The sequence below is a fragment of the Nuphar pumila genome, chromosome 14 (genome assembly GCF_984573655.1).
Source record: "Nuphar pumila chromosome 14, dmNupPumi1.hap1.1, whole genome shotgun sequence".
NCBI lineage: Eukaryota > Viridiplantae > Streptophyta > Magnoliopsida > Nymphaeales > Nymphaeaceae > Nuphar > Nuphar pumila.
In genome coordinates, this window is record NC_143262.1 from 73701640 (window position 1) to 73721393 (window position 19754).

Sequence of the window (19754 nt, forward strand, 5' to 3'; positions counted from 1 at the left end):
GTTTTTGGGATTTTTAACATTTTTTTATTTTTTGTATTCTTCAAGAAATTTCAAAAAAAATTGAATTTTTCAAATAACTATTTATAAAATATGATTAGACAACTTATTCATATTCCCAAAAGATGTAGGAATGATAAACACGACTTAAGACTATGAGAGTTTGAGAGCGAACTTGATCCAAATGGTGCAGTTTTACCTCTTGTGACTTTTTGATCCATTGTAGAGGTTAGGGTACGCATTGGATCTGCCCAAGCGATAAATTGTAGTTATTGTGAGGGTAGGTCCATGACATTTTTCTCTTGGAGTTGACCTATATTCGAATTTTATCATCTTTCTTTCCAACTTCAATATTTTAAAAGATTGGGATTTGGATTTTTTCTCTGATATTGCCCCAGATGTGGCTCTATGAGATGACAGATGATGTCGATCTTTCATATTATAGAAAATGTTTGTTGACCCTTTGTATCTCTTGAACCAACATAGACTTTTTTTATATAGTGCAAATTGCAGGTGACCCCTTCATTATTTTCAACATTAAAGGCAAAGGTTCCAGCTGAATGTATGAGGATCTTGTTTACTTCATGGATACGGATCAAGGTCCAGGTCGAGATTACAAGACTAAGAAATAACATGAGCATAGGCATGACAATATTGCATCTTTTTTTTAGACAAATTTCAAATTATCTTGAGAAATCTCATCAACAAAACTTTATTCTTCCTCAATAAAGACATGAGGAATTTCAACTTTCTGACAAATATCCATGACATAATCTGGATAGTTTATTTCTGCATGGTTATCTATGTTTGTTGAGTTGGATGAGTCAAAGTCTTTCATTGCACCAACATATTCAAAATCTTTCTTTTTAATAGGATTCTCAAAAATAGGAGTGACAAATGTCTACTCAAGCCCAATATGAGTTTCTTCTTTTAAAATCATGGGAAGACTTTCCTCTTTTGGAGCCTTCATAGGACTTTCTTATTTTGAATCCATGACAAGACTTTCATCTTTTGAATCTTTGGTAAGACTTTCCTCATTTTCTCTTATGGTGACAATCTCAGCGGATGACTCATGCACAATCGCTTTTTATAGAATTTGGCTAGAGGCATTCTCATCTTTCTCCTCGACTTGAGTTTCACATCGGTAGACCTAAGGACAGGTATGTTGTGGTAATTCTAACTCTTGTGAGACTCTTTTCTTATAAGCAAAGTCAATGTAAACATGAGAAATTATGACAAAATTTTTCAAAACTAGTACAACTTTTCAAATCATGTGGACTTCCTCATCTTGGATGCAATTTGGTTTCTCCAACGCTTCTTCATTTTTCAAGATCATTTCAGCTTTTTCAATGTGGTTCTGGATTATGTGCTTAAGAGGAATACACTCTTCAGTGTTATGACCTAGGGTCTAATGGTATCTGCAAAATTTTATGTGATCATTTTCTTTCATATGGAGATGATTTGATACTTTAGGCAATTTGAAATCCTTATTTTATAGCAAAATATTCAAGACTTGATATTGAGTCTGCTAGATCTCGGTGAACTCTCTGCCATTAGGCTATATATGATTTTGGGTTTGCCCCTGGTTTTGCCTAGGAGAATTTAACTTTTTCTTTTCTCTTCGAGGAGTAGCCACATTAACTTGGCTTCTAGGTGTCTTGTCCCTTTTGGATCTATCATTTTTAGACCCAGTATTGACCATAATCCCATCATACACGCCTCCTTTAAAGTTTGACTCTATCCAAGTTGCAATATTGATCAAATTCACACATTTGAGTGGCTAAGAGGCCCTTGAGGGGTTTATCGAAGTTGTTCATGATGAGGAAGATAACATCAAACTCTTTTATTGGATCTTGCATGGGATGATACACTGATCTACACTGATTGATGAAGTCATAGGCATCCTCATCTTTCTTTTGCCTAAGATCATAGAGTTGTCTGATCGTTGGCAGAGCATCTATGTTGTACTGGAATCACTTAATGAGCAGGTTCATGAGTGGCTAAAATTGTCTAATCTGATGAATATACAAAGTAGAAAACCAGGACATAGCTTCACCTTTAAAATTTCTTGAAAACCATCTCATCAACGCTCACTCATTGTGAAGACAATTAGAACAAGTATCCAAGAATAGAGCAACATGAATTTCTGGATTTACTATTCCATTGAACTTTAGGAACTTTCGAAGAGCGATCCCCAGAGGCTCGTTATCTTGGCCGAGAATGAAGTCTTGGATTTCATAAGGCCTTCTCTCTCCTTTGTCATTTCTCATTTGACGGGTCATGTTTCTTAGCTCCTCTTCTAACTTTCAGACCCGCTTTTCATACTCATTGGATTGAGGATTCGTGATCCTGACGACAACTTCTGAAAGTCTGAAAGACCTAGACTACTTGGGTTGAACATTCGAGACTTTCTGCTTGTGACTCCAACCGAACCGTCTCAATTGAGTGTCATTTTCCTAAAACTTTTATTGTATCTGTTGCATCAAGGTTCTCATGGTAGCATTTAAATTCCTTATTTCTTTCAGAACTGATCTGTTTGGGATTTCATAGGCTATTCATTGGCTTTTATTTGTTTCTACATATTGGACCTCATCTTCTTCCTCTTCTTCTTGATCTTAAAATTTTGTTTCTTTTCTAATTAGCTGATCCAATTTCTCATCTGTGAGATAACCGTAGGATCCTAGTGGAGGGCCTCCTAGTCCTTGAAATGTATCTTCCATAATCAAGGATCGCAATTCCTGAGAACCTATGGGTAGTTTCTTTGGATTCATCGATGGATTTTGGGTCGCATACTCAAGTCAGTTAGGGTTTTGGGAACCCTGACCCATCTCAATGTTCGGGTTCATGTTCAGATTCGTAGAATCATTTTGCAGAACCATGGCTTAGGATTTATGAACAAATAAGAGTTCAAATCAAATAAACAACACACAAATCAAGATTTTAGAAAACAGGGATCTTAGATCTCTTTGAAAGCTCCACGGATCAGTGAGGTCACTCTAAATAGGATCTAATAGGATAAGCTTTCTCTGTATCGGACCTTTCGCGTTATACCTAAACTAAGAGTCATGGTACTGTAAGCGAGTTCACGATCTTCTTGGTCCACCACTGATATACCCAAGCTGAAGGCTTATGGTACTAGTGAGAGATTCGAAGATCTAAAATATAGGATAAGGATAGGGTTTTAAAAACCAAATACAAAATAGTAGCCCTATAATCATAATCCTAGGAGATAGGATAAAAATAAAAGGAGCACACATAGAACAAGCAATGTCTCACACAAGATTAAGTTTCCTAACTTGTCGGGGGTTGAAATATTTCTAAAAAAAACAAAGTGACATGCGATTAACCCCACAAGGGTTTCTAAATTAAATACCTAAATCTAAGACAAAAGAAAACACCCAATCTACCTAGGGTTTCTACCTAAAATAGAAAAAAAATCACATGGAAAAACCGTATGGTTTTGTATCCATAATAGATTCTTCGAGCAAAAAATAAAAGCATATCAGGTTTTTTAATCTGAATATGGATATTATCCAAAAGATATATATGAATTCAAATGACACAAAGAGCACAATAAATCAGGATGCAAACAAGGATTTTAGAACCAGGACCCCAAAATTCAAACAAAATCTGACCCAATCTGAAATGGAAAAACTTTCCTCAAAAAAATTTCTAAGTCGAGAAACAACATCAAAGGATTACTACTGATTTTCGATTGAGAAAATGGTAGAATAAGAAGAATGCTTCAAAAGAGAAAATATAGAGGACGAAAATACCTTTTCAACAGTGTATGGCCCACCAGATTTTGACAGACATGTGCCGAGATTCGGCCCCAAAATCACTCCTAAAATAAGTGTCGAACAGGAGTGGCTGCCCCTGTTTCGACTAAAAATATCCATTTTCTGGGTACTTGCATCAGAAATCAAGAAAAGCAATCTAAATAAAAAGAGAAATAAAGTTTTGATGTCTTTCCAATGCCACTGGAATCATAACAATCTGGATGGGGAAATATGCATCTTGAAAGGCAAACTGGTTGATTGTTTCACCGTATAGTTAAAGAAATTGTACCCATTTTTGAGTCAGAAAAATGAATGCTCCATATGAGGATTTGGCTATGGCCTGAAACTAAACAAAGTTAGATCTATTTCCTAGCTTTCCAATGAGATAAAAAATACAGGGTTTTGTTGCTAGATCATTGAGAAACACGAAAAAGAATAGACAACTCTAATGAAAAACATTCACAAAATGAATGTTTTTCACTGTTCATGCCTATTTTTAGAGACCATAATGACAGAATCCGAAAATGGGTTGAACATGTGAAATGAATCCCCGCTCATCTACTTTTTAATGAGCCTAAGAACTTTAAAAAAAAAAGCAAACATAAAATTAGAGTGACATGAAAGGGTTTGACAAAACATAATACAGAAAATGGGATTTTGATCCAAGGTGAATCCAAATCCAAAAAACACAAAAAAAAAAACTATGAAACTACTAACCTCACAACATCATTTTTCTATAAACTCTAATCTTGGATTGTGCGAACGATCCCATCGTGATTCGCCATTCTATGGACACCTTTATTTTTTTAAAAACCAAAAACAAGAGTTTTTCACTTTAAAATATGTTCTTAAAATGGATCCAAAATGGATTTGGATTTCAAGCAAATATGGGGACCGTTCTTCAAGGTAAAGAGCCATTCCTCCTATGACGAACAGGGATTAGCCGAACCAAGAATCCTCGATCTTCATTTTGGGGTGGCAACGTTTGAGAGTTTCATGCCTTTATAGATATGACCTAAAAGAAATTGAGTTCAGAGGTAGGAGCCACCAAAACTCGAGAAAATAAAAAAAAAACAATAAATATGAAAGCATTAGATAAATCTAAACTTTATAAAATGCATAAAATAGATAAAATACAAAAACATGGAAAACAACTCACATCGAGCTTAAGTAGCCCTTTCTACAACATTGAAGAGTGGGGGAACATGAGCAACACGGTCTTACTGCAGGTTTCAAAGATAGGAGATTTGGGTCCTAGACCATGTGTAGTGGAAGCTTAGACTAGGCTAGTCAGCTAGGCTAAGTGGGCTAGGTTTAGGTCTATCAGGATTTTCGCAGAGTGATGGTGCTAGGAGGGACGACCATATCTCAAATAGGGGGAAGGGAGCACCCTCATTTATAGTTTTCTAGGCAGATCTTGATACATTTTATGTGTATTCGAGATCCATCTAGATGAACGACTTGAATAAAAGACTGAGATTCGTCCATGGTTTATATTCTTGGATGAAGGGTTTTAAAAAGGAAAGAGGTTTTGAAAATGAATGGCATTCCATTTTCGAGTTCGGAAGGCTCAAAGGCTGAGAGGGCGAATCACACTCAATAGGCACGATGAAAAAGGGCGACGCGGTGTTAACGATAACCTGTGTTTCTAACTAGTGTTAATGACAACTGAGTTAACGACAATTCTTGACCAAAAAAAGACCTAAGGATAATTCTAGGTCAAAAAGGGAGCTAACGACAACGTACGATGTCAATAACACTCTTGAGCAAAAATGCTAACAACAACCTGACTTGTCGTCAGTGACATCGAATAAAATAGTGCCGACAGGCTAACTTGTTTTAGCCATAACTTTTTACTTGAATGTTTGTTTAAGGTGATTTTTATTGCATTTGAAAACCAACATCATCAACTTTAATTCATTTTTTACGTAAAAAAATCAAATTCAATCATTTTTGAAGTAAAAAATGTGCTCAAAGTAGGCCCTACCTGAAAAATAAGTTTTTGTACTAAACAAGTCAACTTATTTTGGTTATAACTTTTCACACCGATGTCCAATTGACCTTATTTTTGGTTCGTTGAAAAGCTAAAATCCTCTTGTTTAATCTTAATTTTAAACAAAAACTTTAAGGATATCATTTTAGATGAAAAAAAATGAGGTTGAGTCCAGCAGAACCCTAGAACATACTGAAAACACTAGATTTTGATACAAGACTTATCACATAAAATGACTTGGTCAAAAATTATGTCTACACAGGAAGATAATGTGATTGCAAAGAATATTGGTCTAGATCATACATGATCATAACTCTCGATTTACTTCACAATTTTATGAACAATTGCAGAAAGCATTTAGTACTAAGTTAAAATTTAGTACGGCTTTTCATCTCTAAACTGAAGAATTCTCTGAATAGATCATACAGACTCTAGAAAACATGCTATGAGCTTGTACGATGGATTTAAAAGGTGATTGAGATGTATATGTAGTACTCATTGAATTCGCCTATAATTATCAATTCACCGATAGTACTAGTCTATAAAATAAAATTGGTGAGTGAACTATCAATTCATCGTTAGTACTACAACACTACACTCAACAAGTATAAATAATTAAAAAGAAACGATGCACTGCTTTTCGTCAATAAAAAAGTTATGCAGATCAATGATGCAGAGAACTCATTTTTGTTGTGGGAGATTTAATTTTTATCAAAATATCATTAAATAAGAGTGTTGATTCAAGAAAAAAAAATTGAATTTTAGATTCATCGGGCATTTCAAAATCCTTGAACATATTGACAAAACAACTTATCATATAGTGATACCTCCTCAATATGCGCAATATGCGCAGATACATGAGATAATACATTTATAACCCATTGCACATCATTCATTAAAAAAATGTGAACATTCAAAAAGATTTTACCATAAAAAAAAGCGTGTAAAAATCTGTTGAGAATGAAAAACATTTTTCTTGTCAAAATAAGATGACAGCAACATAAAAGAATGGACTTGAGAACCTGAATCCAGTGCAAAGGAGAAATACTTTAGTTTATTCATGTAATCCTTGAGTGATAATTTCAACAACAGATTTTTTTTTAGAAGGGAAGGATATAATATTTAAGATTTTTTTATAAATATTTTAATAGAATATTAAAAAAATGTTAAGCATATTTTATGAATTTCGATTATGTGATAATTATCACATCAAAATTTCAAGAACGGCTTTTATTTCATCAAAATCAGAGTTAAAACGACCGGACAAATTCTAACAGCAAATTGGTTATTTTTAGAAAGATACAAGGATATTTATGACCTAGAAACTCAAAATCAGAAAACAAATAGCTGAAAATCTAACTGCAAATACAGGACTTTCAAATATTTGAAGAAATATAAAACACTGAAAACGATATTAACATAATAATTTGGTGACTGAGAATCATTGATGCCGAGACAATTTCGGTAAGACAAGATTTATTCAGAAAATGTTTATTCAGAGGGGGGGGAAGGAGATTACAAGCCAGTTCGAAACCACAATACCATCCAGTGGTACATACTCATGTTTGCCTGAATCTAACCATTAAATGTTAGACCTAAGAATCCCCAGTTTAACTATCAAAGGAGAACATGTTTAGATCCAAGTATATAACCCTACAAATGTGTCTGACTCGGCTTATTTATTATATTAGGTTTAATCATATCTAATATACCATAAGAACCAATTTTCAAAATGAAAATTTTCGAGCCCACAATTCACGAGAATAAAGAGTTTACAAATGGCCCAAAAACATCATGCTGGAATTAACTTTTTAACTCATGAAAACACGATCCAAAGGTTAGGTTCTTGCTTTTGAAAAACAGATCTATGTAAATCAAGTGTATAACGCAGGTTCAGTACCACGAGAGAGAGAGAGAGAGAGAGAGTTTCCCGTGTAATCAATAAAAATAACAAATGAAAGTTCTAGTTCATTGTCATAGTTTGTGTAAAAAGCATAATTGTTAAAGGATGTGAACTGTACACGCAAGATTAATAATACATTCAAGACATGAACTACTTTACAAATAGTGAAATCAAAATTATTAAACACTGTAAAAATCCCTTGCATCAAATTATTCAAGGTGTCAAATTACAAGCCCAAATTACAACATTCAAGCTCAAAACAACGATTCCTTCAAAGACTACCAAGCCTCAAAACTCCAAAGAACTGCAGACAACTCTTTCGAACTCTAGTAACTCCCTAACTGGATTAGCTAAACAATGACAAAAAACTGGCCTACTGATAACAAAGAACCACGGTTATAGAAATTTTATAGAAAAAAATCACAAAGAGAGGATGAATGGGAATCACTGTATACATGTAAATAGGGGGTCAAACTTCCCAGAAGCGCTTGAAAATCCGCACACCTGGACATGCATCCACCACCCCTGATAAACAATACCAGGGCTTCCTCTAGCTTTAAACAGGATGGGAGTCTTGCTCCAACATCCATGCCAAGCCTGGGCAAATGATGACTTCCCTGAACCCAACATGCCATACAGCAACCTTACTCGTGATCAACAAACAGAAACAGCTGAGATCACTGGGTCCACTGATGCACACATACATCCCGAAGAAGCTCACAAAATGGGGTGTGCCACACAAGAATATGTTTAATTCATATTACACTTGATACTTTGACAGCTTTTCCCTAATAACGGGATCCAATGAAGACACGCATTGTTCCCATGCCCCGTTCCCTAGCATCTGCAGAAGGTATTCATGTTACTGGCATTGCAGACTTACTCTCTATAATGCTTGTGAAAAATAGCTGCATCTCAGAAAACTTATTTATTACAGTAAACGTATAAAAAAGTGTGAAGAATGAGCTGTGCACCTGCTTGTAGCCCTGCAAAACCTGGCAAACCTCATTGTGTAGGTCTTCACTTCTTATTTCCTGCAGATTAAACATAAAGATCAGCTAAAAACTCGCATGGATGTTCTATGTACATGTGAAACTGTGCAAGCATGTGTGTGACGTGTGTGTCTATGCTTTTACTTTTCATAGAACAGTATATAGATGTCATGATAGAAAAGAAGAGCCACAGAAAATATCATGCTTTTTCTACAGAGATGCACTATGCTCAACAGCTGATAGCAGTGAGTGTCAGGCATTTAGCCGCTACATGTATCAGGCACTCTCCATCTCTGGGACAACATCTAGGAGGTCAAGCAAGATGTTGCCTGCCTCCTTAGGATTGTTTCTTGTTTAATTAGTAGATACAAACTTTGGAGAGAGTATTTTCCTTACATGCCAGCTTGCAATAGCTTTGAGCATCAGAATGAGATTGTTTAGTGCACCAGATGGATTAGCCCTAACCTGAAAAAAGTGAATCCCTTAAGCAAGAACAGTTAATGATACATTACATCATCATTTGTGCGTGCAACTACATACCATAGCACAGAGACCTCGAAAAGCATCCTCTTTCTCAATATCATCACGTATCCTGCACAGGAGCTTCCTTCATAAGAAACATTTTAAAATGCTCATACAAGTGCAAAAGAGAAACAGAGAACTAAAGTCTCAACTCATACAAATTTTAATATAGCATGTAATAGCATAGCTACACTGTTTTGCTAATTAAACAGAAACTCATGATCAACCCACATGTTTGAAGTTGCTATCACTAGAAGAGCATGTTGAGCATATCTTATAACTTGTATTATTCTAAATCTCTGTAGAAACCATTCACTTTGAACCACAAAGGGCACATGATGGATTTCAGCTGTGAAGAATTAAGAATAAATAGTGAAATTAGTTCTCCAATGGGAGGGGAGAATGTTGATAATCAATGGGCATTTAAATCTGAAAATAACCATAAGTATCGACAGATTCAATGTGGAAAAGAACTTAATCAAGAACATAGGCCTAAATGTCACCAAACCATCTTTTCCTCCATTTTCTTTTTCAGCATGGAAAATAAATAATGAAGAAAAACATTGGTTGGATTTTCCTGCCAGTTGACATTATGACTACAGCCCCATCAGATAGCTCCAAGATGTTCAAATTCATTGTCACAATCAGCAAAGAGAGAGAGAGAGAGAGAGGTTGGCATTACCCTGAAACAAACTAACACTTACATGCATAAAGTGGCACACCATGATTGCATGAAATGTTCCATGTGTGGGGATACAATATCTGGACAGACCCAGCCAAGCCGCCCAAGCGTGATTGCACTATTTTCTAGCAGTGACTTGTTGAGACCCTGCTATGTCAATAGGGTGATTGCAGATTGAGCCTAGGTAGAATAAATCTCCAGATGTAAACGTCACAGTAGATAAACAGAAGGGTATCACACCTGTGCATTCATTAGTATGGGAACCAAGCTTGAGACAAGCGTCAAGACAATCGGAGAAATCTCTTGGTGAACCTGAACATACAGTATTTGATTAGAATAAGCAGTTTCCATGTCAATAAGCAATATATTACTAATATGTACAGTTCAATAGTGATTAACACATTCAAACTCAGCAACAATCTTAATGTAAAGAAATATGTTCCTCATCAAGCAATCAAAAGTCAGAACAGCCATTCTGTTCATTAGGTCACCTTGAATCCCGATTTCTAGTTCCACTCTTTATTTTTATAGGTAGCAAAACCATTCTCTATAATCTTGATGAAAGACATGAAGAAAAATGCTACAGACAAGTAATTTGTCACCAATTACAGTCAAATGTTGTCAGGATCTTAGATGACACATTAGAAAGTCATGAAGGAGGTTTCTTGGCAACTTTTGCACAAACAGAAGCATGGAGTTTAACCATAAGAAGAAACCACGGAAGAAAAAGTAACCATACAATTAGAAATATGACAGGCAATGGGTCAGATACCAGAAAGTGAGCAGGTGTTTGCTGAAGACAGAGATAACTGGTGCTCATTAGGTAAAACTTGAATTTAAGTAACATGGTAAACCAGAAATCCTCAGGTGAAACTGAAATAGTGACAAGTCAGTGTCAAGATTATATATATATATATATATATATATATATATATATATATATATATATATTGAATATTAGTGAACTATTTCTTGTACATCATTCAGTCTGCAATACCTACGCCAACAGGGATTGACACCTGAAATGCATTATTAATTCATGGACAGAGACAAATATGTGTCAAAACATGGTAAACATCAAGCCCATAACTTCAGACAATTGCATCTGCAATTCCTTGATTTTGTTGTTAATTACTCTTTTTTTTTAATTTAACACACTTATCAACAATATGAGAATTTCGTTGCGGTAGGCCAGTGACAGCCAGCATAGAAAACTTAGTCATACCCTATGAATATGAACCAATATGAGAATTTTGTTGGGGCGTTCCCTATTGAGCGACGCGTTGTACTCTATAGGCCCGGAGGCAGTGATAAATGGGCAAGGGTTGCTAGGTCGTCGCCCGGAAGCGACGCATCACATCGGCGCCCAGGTGTGGTGTCAAATAGGCAAGGGTTCCCTCACTTTGTTGGACGGGTGGGGGTAAAGAAGTTAGTAAGACCATAAAATTAGGTTAGCCAATTCGAACATAGGGTCTTTAACTGGTAAGTTTGTAGAGTTAGTAGATGTTGTGTAGCAGAAAGATGGATATTTTATGTCTACAAGAGACCAAATGGGTAGCTGAGAAGGCAAAAGTGATAGAACCTTGGGGATATAAGATTTGGTATACAGGAATAAATAGGAATAGGAATGAAGTAGGGATTGTTATGAGTCGTGAGTTTATAAATAATGTAGTTGAGGTCCGTAGGAAGGGTGATAGGATTTTACTTATTAAATTAGTATTAGGTACGGATATTATTAATATTATTAGTGTTTACGCACCTCAAGTAGGTTAAGATAATTCCATTAAGCGTCAATTTTGGAAAGATTTAGATGGAGTCGTACCAAGAGATATCTTATGGAGAAAAGCTTTTCATCAGCAGTGACCTTAATGGACATGTATGCATTAGTAGGGGTAGATTTGAGAGTATCCATGGAGGCTATGGTATAGGAGAAAGAAACGAAAGTGGAGAAAGGATTTTAGATTTTGGTTTGTCCTATGATATGATCTTAGCAAACACTTGGTTTAGGAAGAGGGAGTCGCACCTAGTAACATTTAAAAGTGAAATTAATACGAGTTAGATAGATTTTTTCCTACTTAGAAAGAGAGATAAGGGTTGTTGCATCGATTGTAAGGTTATACCGGGAGAAAGTGTAGATACACAACATAGAGTCTTAATTTTAAATCTTAGAATTAGACAATGCCGCAAAAAGGATAGACATAGAATAGATCCTAGAATTAAGCGGTGGGCACTGAAAGGAGCTAAACAAAGAATGTTTGTAGAACAGGTAGTTAAGGAAGTTGATTGGTGTTTCGAGGAGGATTCAGAATCAATGTGGAATAAGATAGTGTGTGGCATGAGAAAGGTGACTAAGGAGGTATTGGGTGAGTCTAAAGGCGGTGCACCGCTAGGTAAGGATACTTCATACTGGAACGAGGATGTCAAATTAGCTATTAAGGTTAAAGAGAGTGTTATAGAAATCTAAGTAAGAGTCGTGATAATGAGAATTTGGAGAAGTATATGATAGCAAAGGAGGAAGCTAAAAAAGCAGTTCGAAACGCGAGGGATAAGGTATATAAGGAGGTTTATGACAAGTTGGATACCAAAGAGGGCGAGAAGGATATTTATAGGCTTGCAAAGATGAGAGATAGGAAATCGAAGGATCTTGGTATGGTTAGATGTATCAAAGATGAAACGCAAAGGGTTTTAGTCAAAGATGAGGAGGTTAAGCAGAGATGGAAAGATTATTTTGATAAACTATTTAATGGAAGTCATGCTCAGGATCTTAGAGACTTCTCCATTCCTTTTCATGAGATGAATCGTGACTTCATGCGCAAGATTCAAAAGAAAGAAATTGCAGAGGATTTGAAGAAAATGAAATCAAGAAGGGCAGTTGGCCCAGATGATATACCTATCGAGGCTTGGAAATGCTTGGGAGAGAAAGGTTTAGAATGGTTGACATATCTTTTTAACAAGATTTGGCGGACAAATAAGATGCCTAATGAGTGGAGGAAGAGTACTTTGGTGCCTCTATATAAGAATAAGGGTGATATACAAGATTGCACAAACTATCGTGGTATAAAACTCATGAGTCATACTATGAAACTTTGGAAGAGGGTGATTGAGTCTAGGTTGAGAAAGGTTGTCATGATATCGAAGAATCAATTTGGTTTTATACCTGAAAGATCAACTATGGAAGCTATACATCTTCTTAGACAACTTATTGAGAGAAATAGAGAGAGGAACAAAGATTTGCATATGGTTTTTATTGATTTGGAGAAGGCATACGATAGAGTACCTAAGGACGTTCTCTGGTAGACAATGATGAAGAAAGGTATTTCTCTCAAGTACATAAGTATAATTAAATATATGTATGAAGGAGTAGTAACCAATGTCCGCACTTGTGGAGGGGTGACAACCAATTTTCCTATAACGGTTGGATTACATCAAGGATCTGCTTTAAGCAGTTTCCTATTTGCTATAGTGATGGATGAGCTTACGAGATCAATTCAAGAAAATGTGTCGTGGTGTATGTTGTTTGATGATGATATTGTTTTGATTGATGAGCCTAAAGTTGGGGTTAATGCTAAGTTAGAATTATGGAGACAGACATTAGAAGCAAGAGGTTTTAAGTTGAGTAAGAGTAAGACAGAATATATGGAATGTCGGTTTAGTAAGCAACGAAGTAGTAATGGAAGTATAGTGAAGCTTGGTGAGCAAGAAATACCAGTGGATGATTGTTTCAAATATTTGGGATCTATCATTCAAAAGTATGGAGAAATTGAAGGAGATGTAAATCATAGGATAAAGGTTGGGTGGATGAAATGGAAAAGTGCAACTGGAGTGTTGTGCGATCGTAGAATGTCATTGCGGTTGAAGAGAAAGTTTTATAAGACGACTATTAGGCCCGCTTTACTATATGGTACAGAATGTTGGGCTGCCAAGAGACATCATATTCAAAAAATGAGTGTAGTTGAGATGCGTATGCTTAGATGGATGTGTGGAAATACAATAAAAGATCAGATTCGGAACGAGGAGATACGTAAGAAGGTAGGTGTTGCACCCATTGAAAATAAGATGAGAGGGAATCGTTTAGTGGTTTGGACATATTCGGCGAAGGCCTAATGATGCTCCAGTTAGAAGGATGGAGAAATGGGAAAATATATTAGTTAAAAGAGGTCGGGGTAGGCCTAGGAAGACTTGGATGGAAATGATAGGAAAGGATATGAATGCTTTGAACCTCACTGAGGACATGGCATTGGATAGAAATAATTGGAGAAGGATTCATGTGGAAGACCCGGAATGATTTTCTTTGTTGGTTCATATCGCCGACCCCAATTGTTTTGGGATGAAGGCGTAGTAGTACTTGTTGTTGTTGTACAGTTATCAACAGTTTATTGTTGTGCCCCCAATGCGCACAATCTAATAGAATGAAATGACTAAATAACCCCTAATGGGTTTTACCTATTACATCAATATATATACACTTTCGTAAAGAAGCAAGAAATGAATTTCCGGGGAGAAGGAAGAACTTTCATAAAGAAGCTGGCCAAATAAATTTCCGATGCTACATAAGGCAGGATGATGGTCTTCTTAAGGTACTTTTCATGAATATAGTGGCAATTTATTTCAATATGTTTAGTGCGCTCATGAAACGTGTACGCTTTTATTGTCACAACATTGTGAAAATGTGTACGAAGAGACAATACGCATACAAGCACTAATACTTCACAAAAGATGTGCACAAAGGCACTCAAACAACACTTGAACAAATACGCACAAAGGTTTAAAATAATGCAAACATGCACAAATGCATGTAATGAGAATATATTGAATGAAAAAAGAGGAGCTTGAGACTCTCAAGCAATGCTTAATACAAGGGGAAGTCCCCTATTTATAACCCACTAAAGGAGGCCTTGGAGGGGCTCCAATGTAGTCGTTGGAGCCCCTCCAACGGTCACAATTGTGACTGTTGGAGGGGCCCAACAACTATATTGCCCCCCTAAGGTAGGTACAAAGTACAAAAATAAAAACAAAAAAATGAAAAAAGTAAAAAAGAAAAGGAGAAAAAGAATACAATCATATTCCTAAGTGGAATATGCGTAAAATGAGAAAATACAGAAATACCCTTTTCGGGTATTATGATTAAAATATATATATATATACTAATATATATACGTACATAAGAATTACATTTTTAATACCCCCCCTCAAACTTACGGTGCGATAACCGCAAGTTTGCCCAAAAGAAAATGAAACCGAGGGGAGCAAAGCGCCTTAGTGAAGAAGTCTGCTAGTTGATACTCCGATGTCACATATGGAAGATCGATGATTTTTTTTAAATATTCTTCCCAAACATAATGGCAGTCCATTTTTATGTGCTTTGTCGGCTCATGGAAGGTATGATTTTTGGCAATGTATATTGCACTCTTATTGTCACAACATAATTTTGTCGATTCTAGAATATGAACTCTCATATCTTCTGGCAGACGCCAAATCCATATTATTTCCATGGTTATAGATACGATGACTCTATACTTAGCTTCGATACAGGACAAAGAGACCTTTTGTTGCTTCTTACACCTCCAAGAGACCAGCGATTCACTTAAAAAGATACAGAAACCAATGGTAAAGTGATGATTATTAGGGTCACCTCCCCAATCAGAGTCAATATACGCAATTAAATTTAATTCAGAAGATGAAGAAAGAAATACTTTCTTATTTGTTGTTCCCTTTATATATCTGATGATTTGAAGGACTGCACTCATGTGAACCAATGTAGGAGCATGTTGAAATTAACTTGCAATGTGAACTGCATGAGATATATCAGGCCTAGTAATATTAAGATACATCAATGACCCAACCAGCCGTCTGTAAGGAGTAGGATTATCCAAAATAATCTCATCATCGATCCTCATCTTCGATCCAACAACTTTGGATGTTTCACAAATTTTGTCATCAATCATATCAGACCTGTCAATTATCTCACAAGCAAGCGTAGTTTGGGATAAAAAATATCCTCTATGAGATAAAGCAGCTTCAATGCCTAGAAAGTATGTCAGAAAACCTAAGTCTGATATCTCAAATTTTTCAGTTAGCGCAAACTTAATTTTTTTAATTCCCTTGATATCATCACCTGTAATTAACATGCCATCAACATATAGCAGCAAGATTACAATTCCTGAATCAGATTTCTTTACAAATAAGGCAGTGTCAGTATAGCATGAGATAAATCCATTTTCTATCATTAAACTGTTAAATTGGTCATACCAAGCTTTGGGAGCTTGCTTTAGACCATAAAGAGCTTTTCGTAAACGGAGAACTTTACCATTAGAGCAATCCATTCCAGGAAGAGCAGTCATATAAACTTCTTCATTTAAATCTCCATTTAAGAAAGCATTTTTAACGTCCATTTGATAAATGTTCTATTTTTTAATTGATGTGATGGTAATACGGCATCTAACTGTAACCATTCAAGCAACGGGGCAAACATTTCATCATAGTCTACCCCATATTCTTGTCGATATCCCTTAGCAACTAGACACGCCCTATGTCACATGGGTGCGGGTGAGGGTGCGGGTGCGGGTGCGACACGGGTGCGGCGCAATTCCAAAAAATTTGGACACGGGGACTCGGCTATATATATATATTAAAAAATATATATTATAAATATATATATTTTAAATATTATAATTATATATATAACAATAAATTAACACATAAAGATTGTAAATTTTAAAGCAAAAAAAAAGCAATTCTTAACAACACAAACTTACCAAAATATAACACATAAAGAAGCTTGTGAGTGTGATAAACAACAAAACTTATCATAAATCTGCCTCATCGTCTGAATTAGAAGGAAGAACAGGATCGAGGTAGTCCATGTTGAGAGTATGTAAATTATGTTCTCCCTCCAAAATCTTCTGGATTTACATCCCAATTCTTGGATGGTCCACAACTGCATCAAAAAATCACTATATTAGTATCTAACTTAAAACTTTGAATACAAATATGAAATATTTAAATACAAACTTTGAATACAAAGAAAAAAAAGTACTTATACTCTTCTTTGGTGCGGCGAGAAATTAATCGTAGATTTGAGTGAACATATACCAAATCCTCAGCTCTTTTACTAGTGAGTTTGTTTCTTTTAATGTTGTGAATTTGAGCATATGTACTCCAATTTCTTTCACAACAAGATGATGTAGCAGGTTGGGATAACAACTTCATTGCAAGACGTTGCAGATTTGGTGTCTCTGATCCATATGTTGCCCACCAATTAAGGGGATCTTCCTCGTCCCTTGTCACAAGTGCTGCTAAAGAATCAAATCTTCCAGTAGAAAACTTGCCAAACTCACTATTTACAACCTTAAACATGTGAGGATCATTAAAAACTCTTCCCAAATATATCATTCTATTTCTTGATATCTCAGGATCTTCATTTGGAGAAACACGACCAACACCTGCTGTCAAACATTTTTTTGCATAGTATTTTGGATTGAGAGAGTGTGCCATGCAATGCAAAGGTGTATTGCTTTTATCCCATCTTCTCACTAAAACTGAATGTACATGATTGTAAAATTCTGAATCATCAAGTGCAATATCTTTCTTCTCATGTTTAAAAATGATACTGTGAACTTTTTCAATCATATTGTCCCACATTTCATAAATTCTATGAAGCATGGGTACATCTCTGTCAACTTCTCTCAGCATTTCCCAAATAGGCTCTGTAAATTCAACAAAATATGTAATTTTATCCCACCAAAAATCATCACAGATGCATTTTTTGATAGCTTGAGCCTTGAAATCATCTTCAGTATGATAAAAATCCCAATCTTGATCAGCCACCATCATCATCAATGCATTCTTGAGTTGCTTAATTCTTTTTATCATAACAATTAGAGAAGCAAAACGAGTTTCAGCAACTTTCAGTAACTTGAGATCAGAATGCCTATTAAATATAGAAAGGGCATGATGATGGTTTACAACAAAATTTCCAATATTTCGAACATCATGCTCTATTTCCTCAATCCATAAGCACATTTCATGTGCATGTGCATCATCTTTTGATGGATTGCATATACTCTTAAGTGCCAAATTTAAACTGTGTGCTGCACAAGGAGTCCAAAAAATATGTGAATATGTATCTTCACTTGCCAAATTCATTCCTGCACGACTGCAAACTGGAGCATTGTCAGTAATGATTTGCACCACACTTTCTTCACCCACTTCTTTTATCACTTCAACAAATAATCTCTTTAAATATTCAGCATCTTTATACTCTCCAGATGCATCAACAGTCTTCAAAAAGATTGGCCCATTTAGTGAGTAAGCAATGAAGTTTATCAGTGGTCGCCTTTGTATATCAGTCCACTCATCAGAAACAATCGACACTCCATGTCGTTTCCATGCAAATTTTGGGGTCTCTAGCAAGTCTTCAATTCTATTTTTTTCCTCTGCAAGAATTACTGTTCTTAGTTTTTCTGAACTAGGAGGCACATAACCACTCAAATTGCAATTAGCCAAAGATGTAATCATATCTTTCCAGTATGGATTTCTAGCTACATTAAAAGGAATTGAGCTTGAGTAAAAGAATCGACCAATCTTTTTATCAATTTCTGCTCTTGCCATGTTTTTGAATGACGCTTGTATTGTTTTATTGCTTTCCATCTTTCTTTTCTTTAAAAGCACTTCTTGTGTATCACTAGCAATAGGAAAAGACAAATTAATCGAATCGCTTTTCATCTCTGTAATTTTCTTCTTTTCAGCTTCCTCTTGTTCTTTTTTTAATTGCTTTAACATGTCTTTGTCAACCCCAGAACATGCCCTAATTCCTTGACCACGAATATGCAAAAGACGTGCTTTCACACGCGTATAAGAACCTGTGAAAACAGTCTTACATAGATTACAATGAAACTGCACATTCCCACCACCACCACTACTAGCTTTTATCCCTTTTGTCACAAGCCTCCAAAGTGGTTGAGAAACATCTAATTCAGGGTTAGAACTTGAACCAAATGTATTGACACTACCGCTAGAACTCGCCATTATATCTGAAAAGTGAAAACTGAAAAGAAAATAATTAAATAAGTAAATACAATAATGTTAATAAAACAGGGAATATTGGAGGGGCCGAGCCCCTCTTCTGCGAGCAGAGGGTGCAGGGAGGGGGGTTGAGCCCCTCCTCTGCGAGCAGAGGGTGCAGGGAGGGGCCGAGCCCCTCCCCTGCGAGCAGAGGGTGCAGGGAGGGAAGCCGAGCCCCTCTTCTGCGTGCAAAGGGTGCAGGGAGGGGGGTCGAGCCCCTCCTCTGCGAGCAGATGGTGCAGGAGGGGCCGAGCCCCTCCCCTGCGAGCAAAGGGTGCAGGGAGGGGCCGAGCCCCTCCCCTGCCAGCAGAGGGTGCAGGGAGGGGGGCCGAGCCCCTCCCCTGCGAGCAGAGGATGCAGGGAGGGGGGCCGAGCCCCTCCCCTGCGAACCGAGGGTGTAGGGAGGGGGGCCGAGCCCCTCCCCTGCGAGCAGAGGGTGCAGGGAGGGGTCGAGCCCCTCCCCTCCGAGCAGAGGGTGCAGGGAGGGGCCGAGCCCCTCCCCTGCGTTCAAAGGGTGCAGGGAGGGGGGCCGAGCCCCTCTTCTGCGTGCAAAGGGTGCAGGGAGGGGGGCCGAGCCCCTCCTCTGCGAGCAGAGGGTGCAGGGAGGGGGGCCGAGCCCCTCCTCTCCGAGCAGAGGGTGCAGGGAGGGAGGCTACGAGCAGGGTCAACATACCTGACGGAGGGGGAACCGGTGGCTGCCTGTCGCCGGAGTTCGGATCGCCGGCGTGGTTGCAGGAGAAAGCTGCAGGGGCTGAGGGGGAGAGGCAAAATCGAGAGGGTAAGCCCCTCTCCCTGTCGATAAACCCCTTTTAGGGTTCGGCTG

General features: G+C 37.0%; 1 protein-coding gene across 1 annotated transcript in view; it reads right to left on the minus strand.

Moving 5' to 3' along the window:
* Nucleotides 1–7851: 7851 nt before the first annotated feature.
* The window catches only part of LOC149816979 (transportin-1-like), an 86802-nt gene continuing 74899 nt past the window's right edge, over nucleotides 7852–19754 (minus strand). Inside the window, exons 24-29 of the mRNA XM_089987635.1 lie at nucleotides 10109–10180; nucleotides 9891–10015; nucleotides 9205–9256; nucleotides 9061–9129; nucleotides 8647–8706; nucleotides 7852–8516 (exon numbers count right to left, since the gene is read on the minus strand). Coding sequence (XP_089843761.1) covers nucleotides 8433–8516; nucleotides 8647–8706; nucleotides 9061–9129; nucleotides 9205–9256; nucleotides 9891–10015; nucleotides 10109–10180 — 462 coding nt within the window. The 3' untranslated portion in view covers nucleotides 7852–8432. The remainder of the gene's footprint in view (nucleotides 8517–8646; nucleotides 8707–9060; nucleotides 9130–9204; nucleotides 9257–9890; nucleotides 10016–10108; nucleotides 10181–19754) is intronic.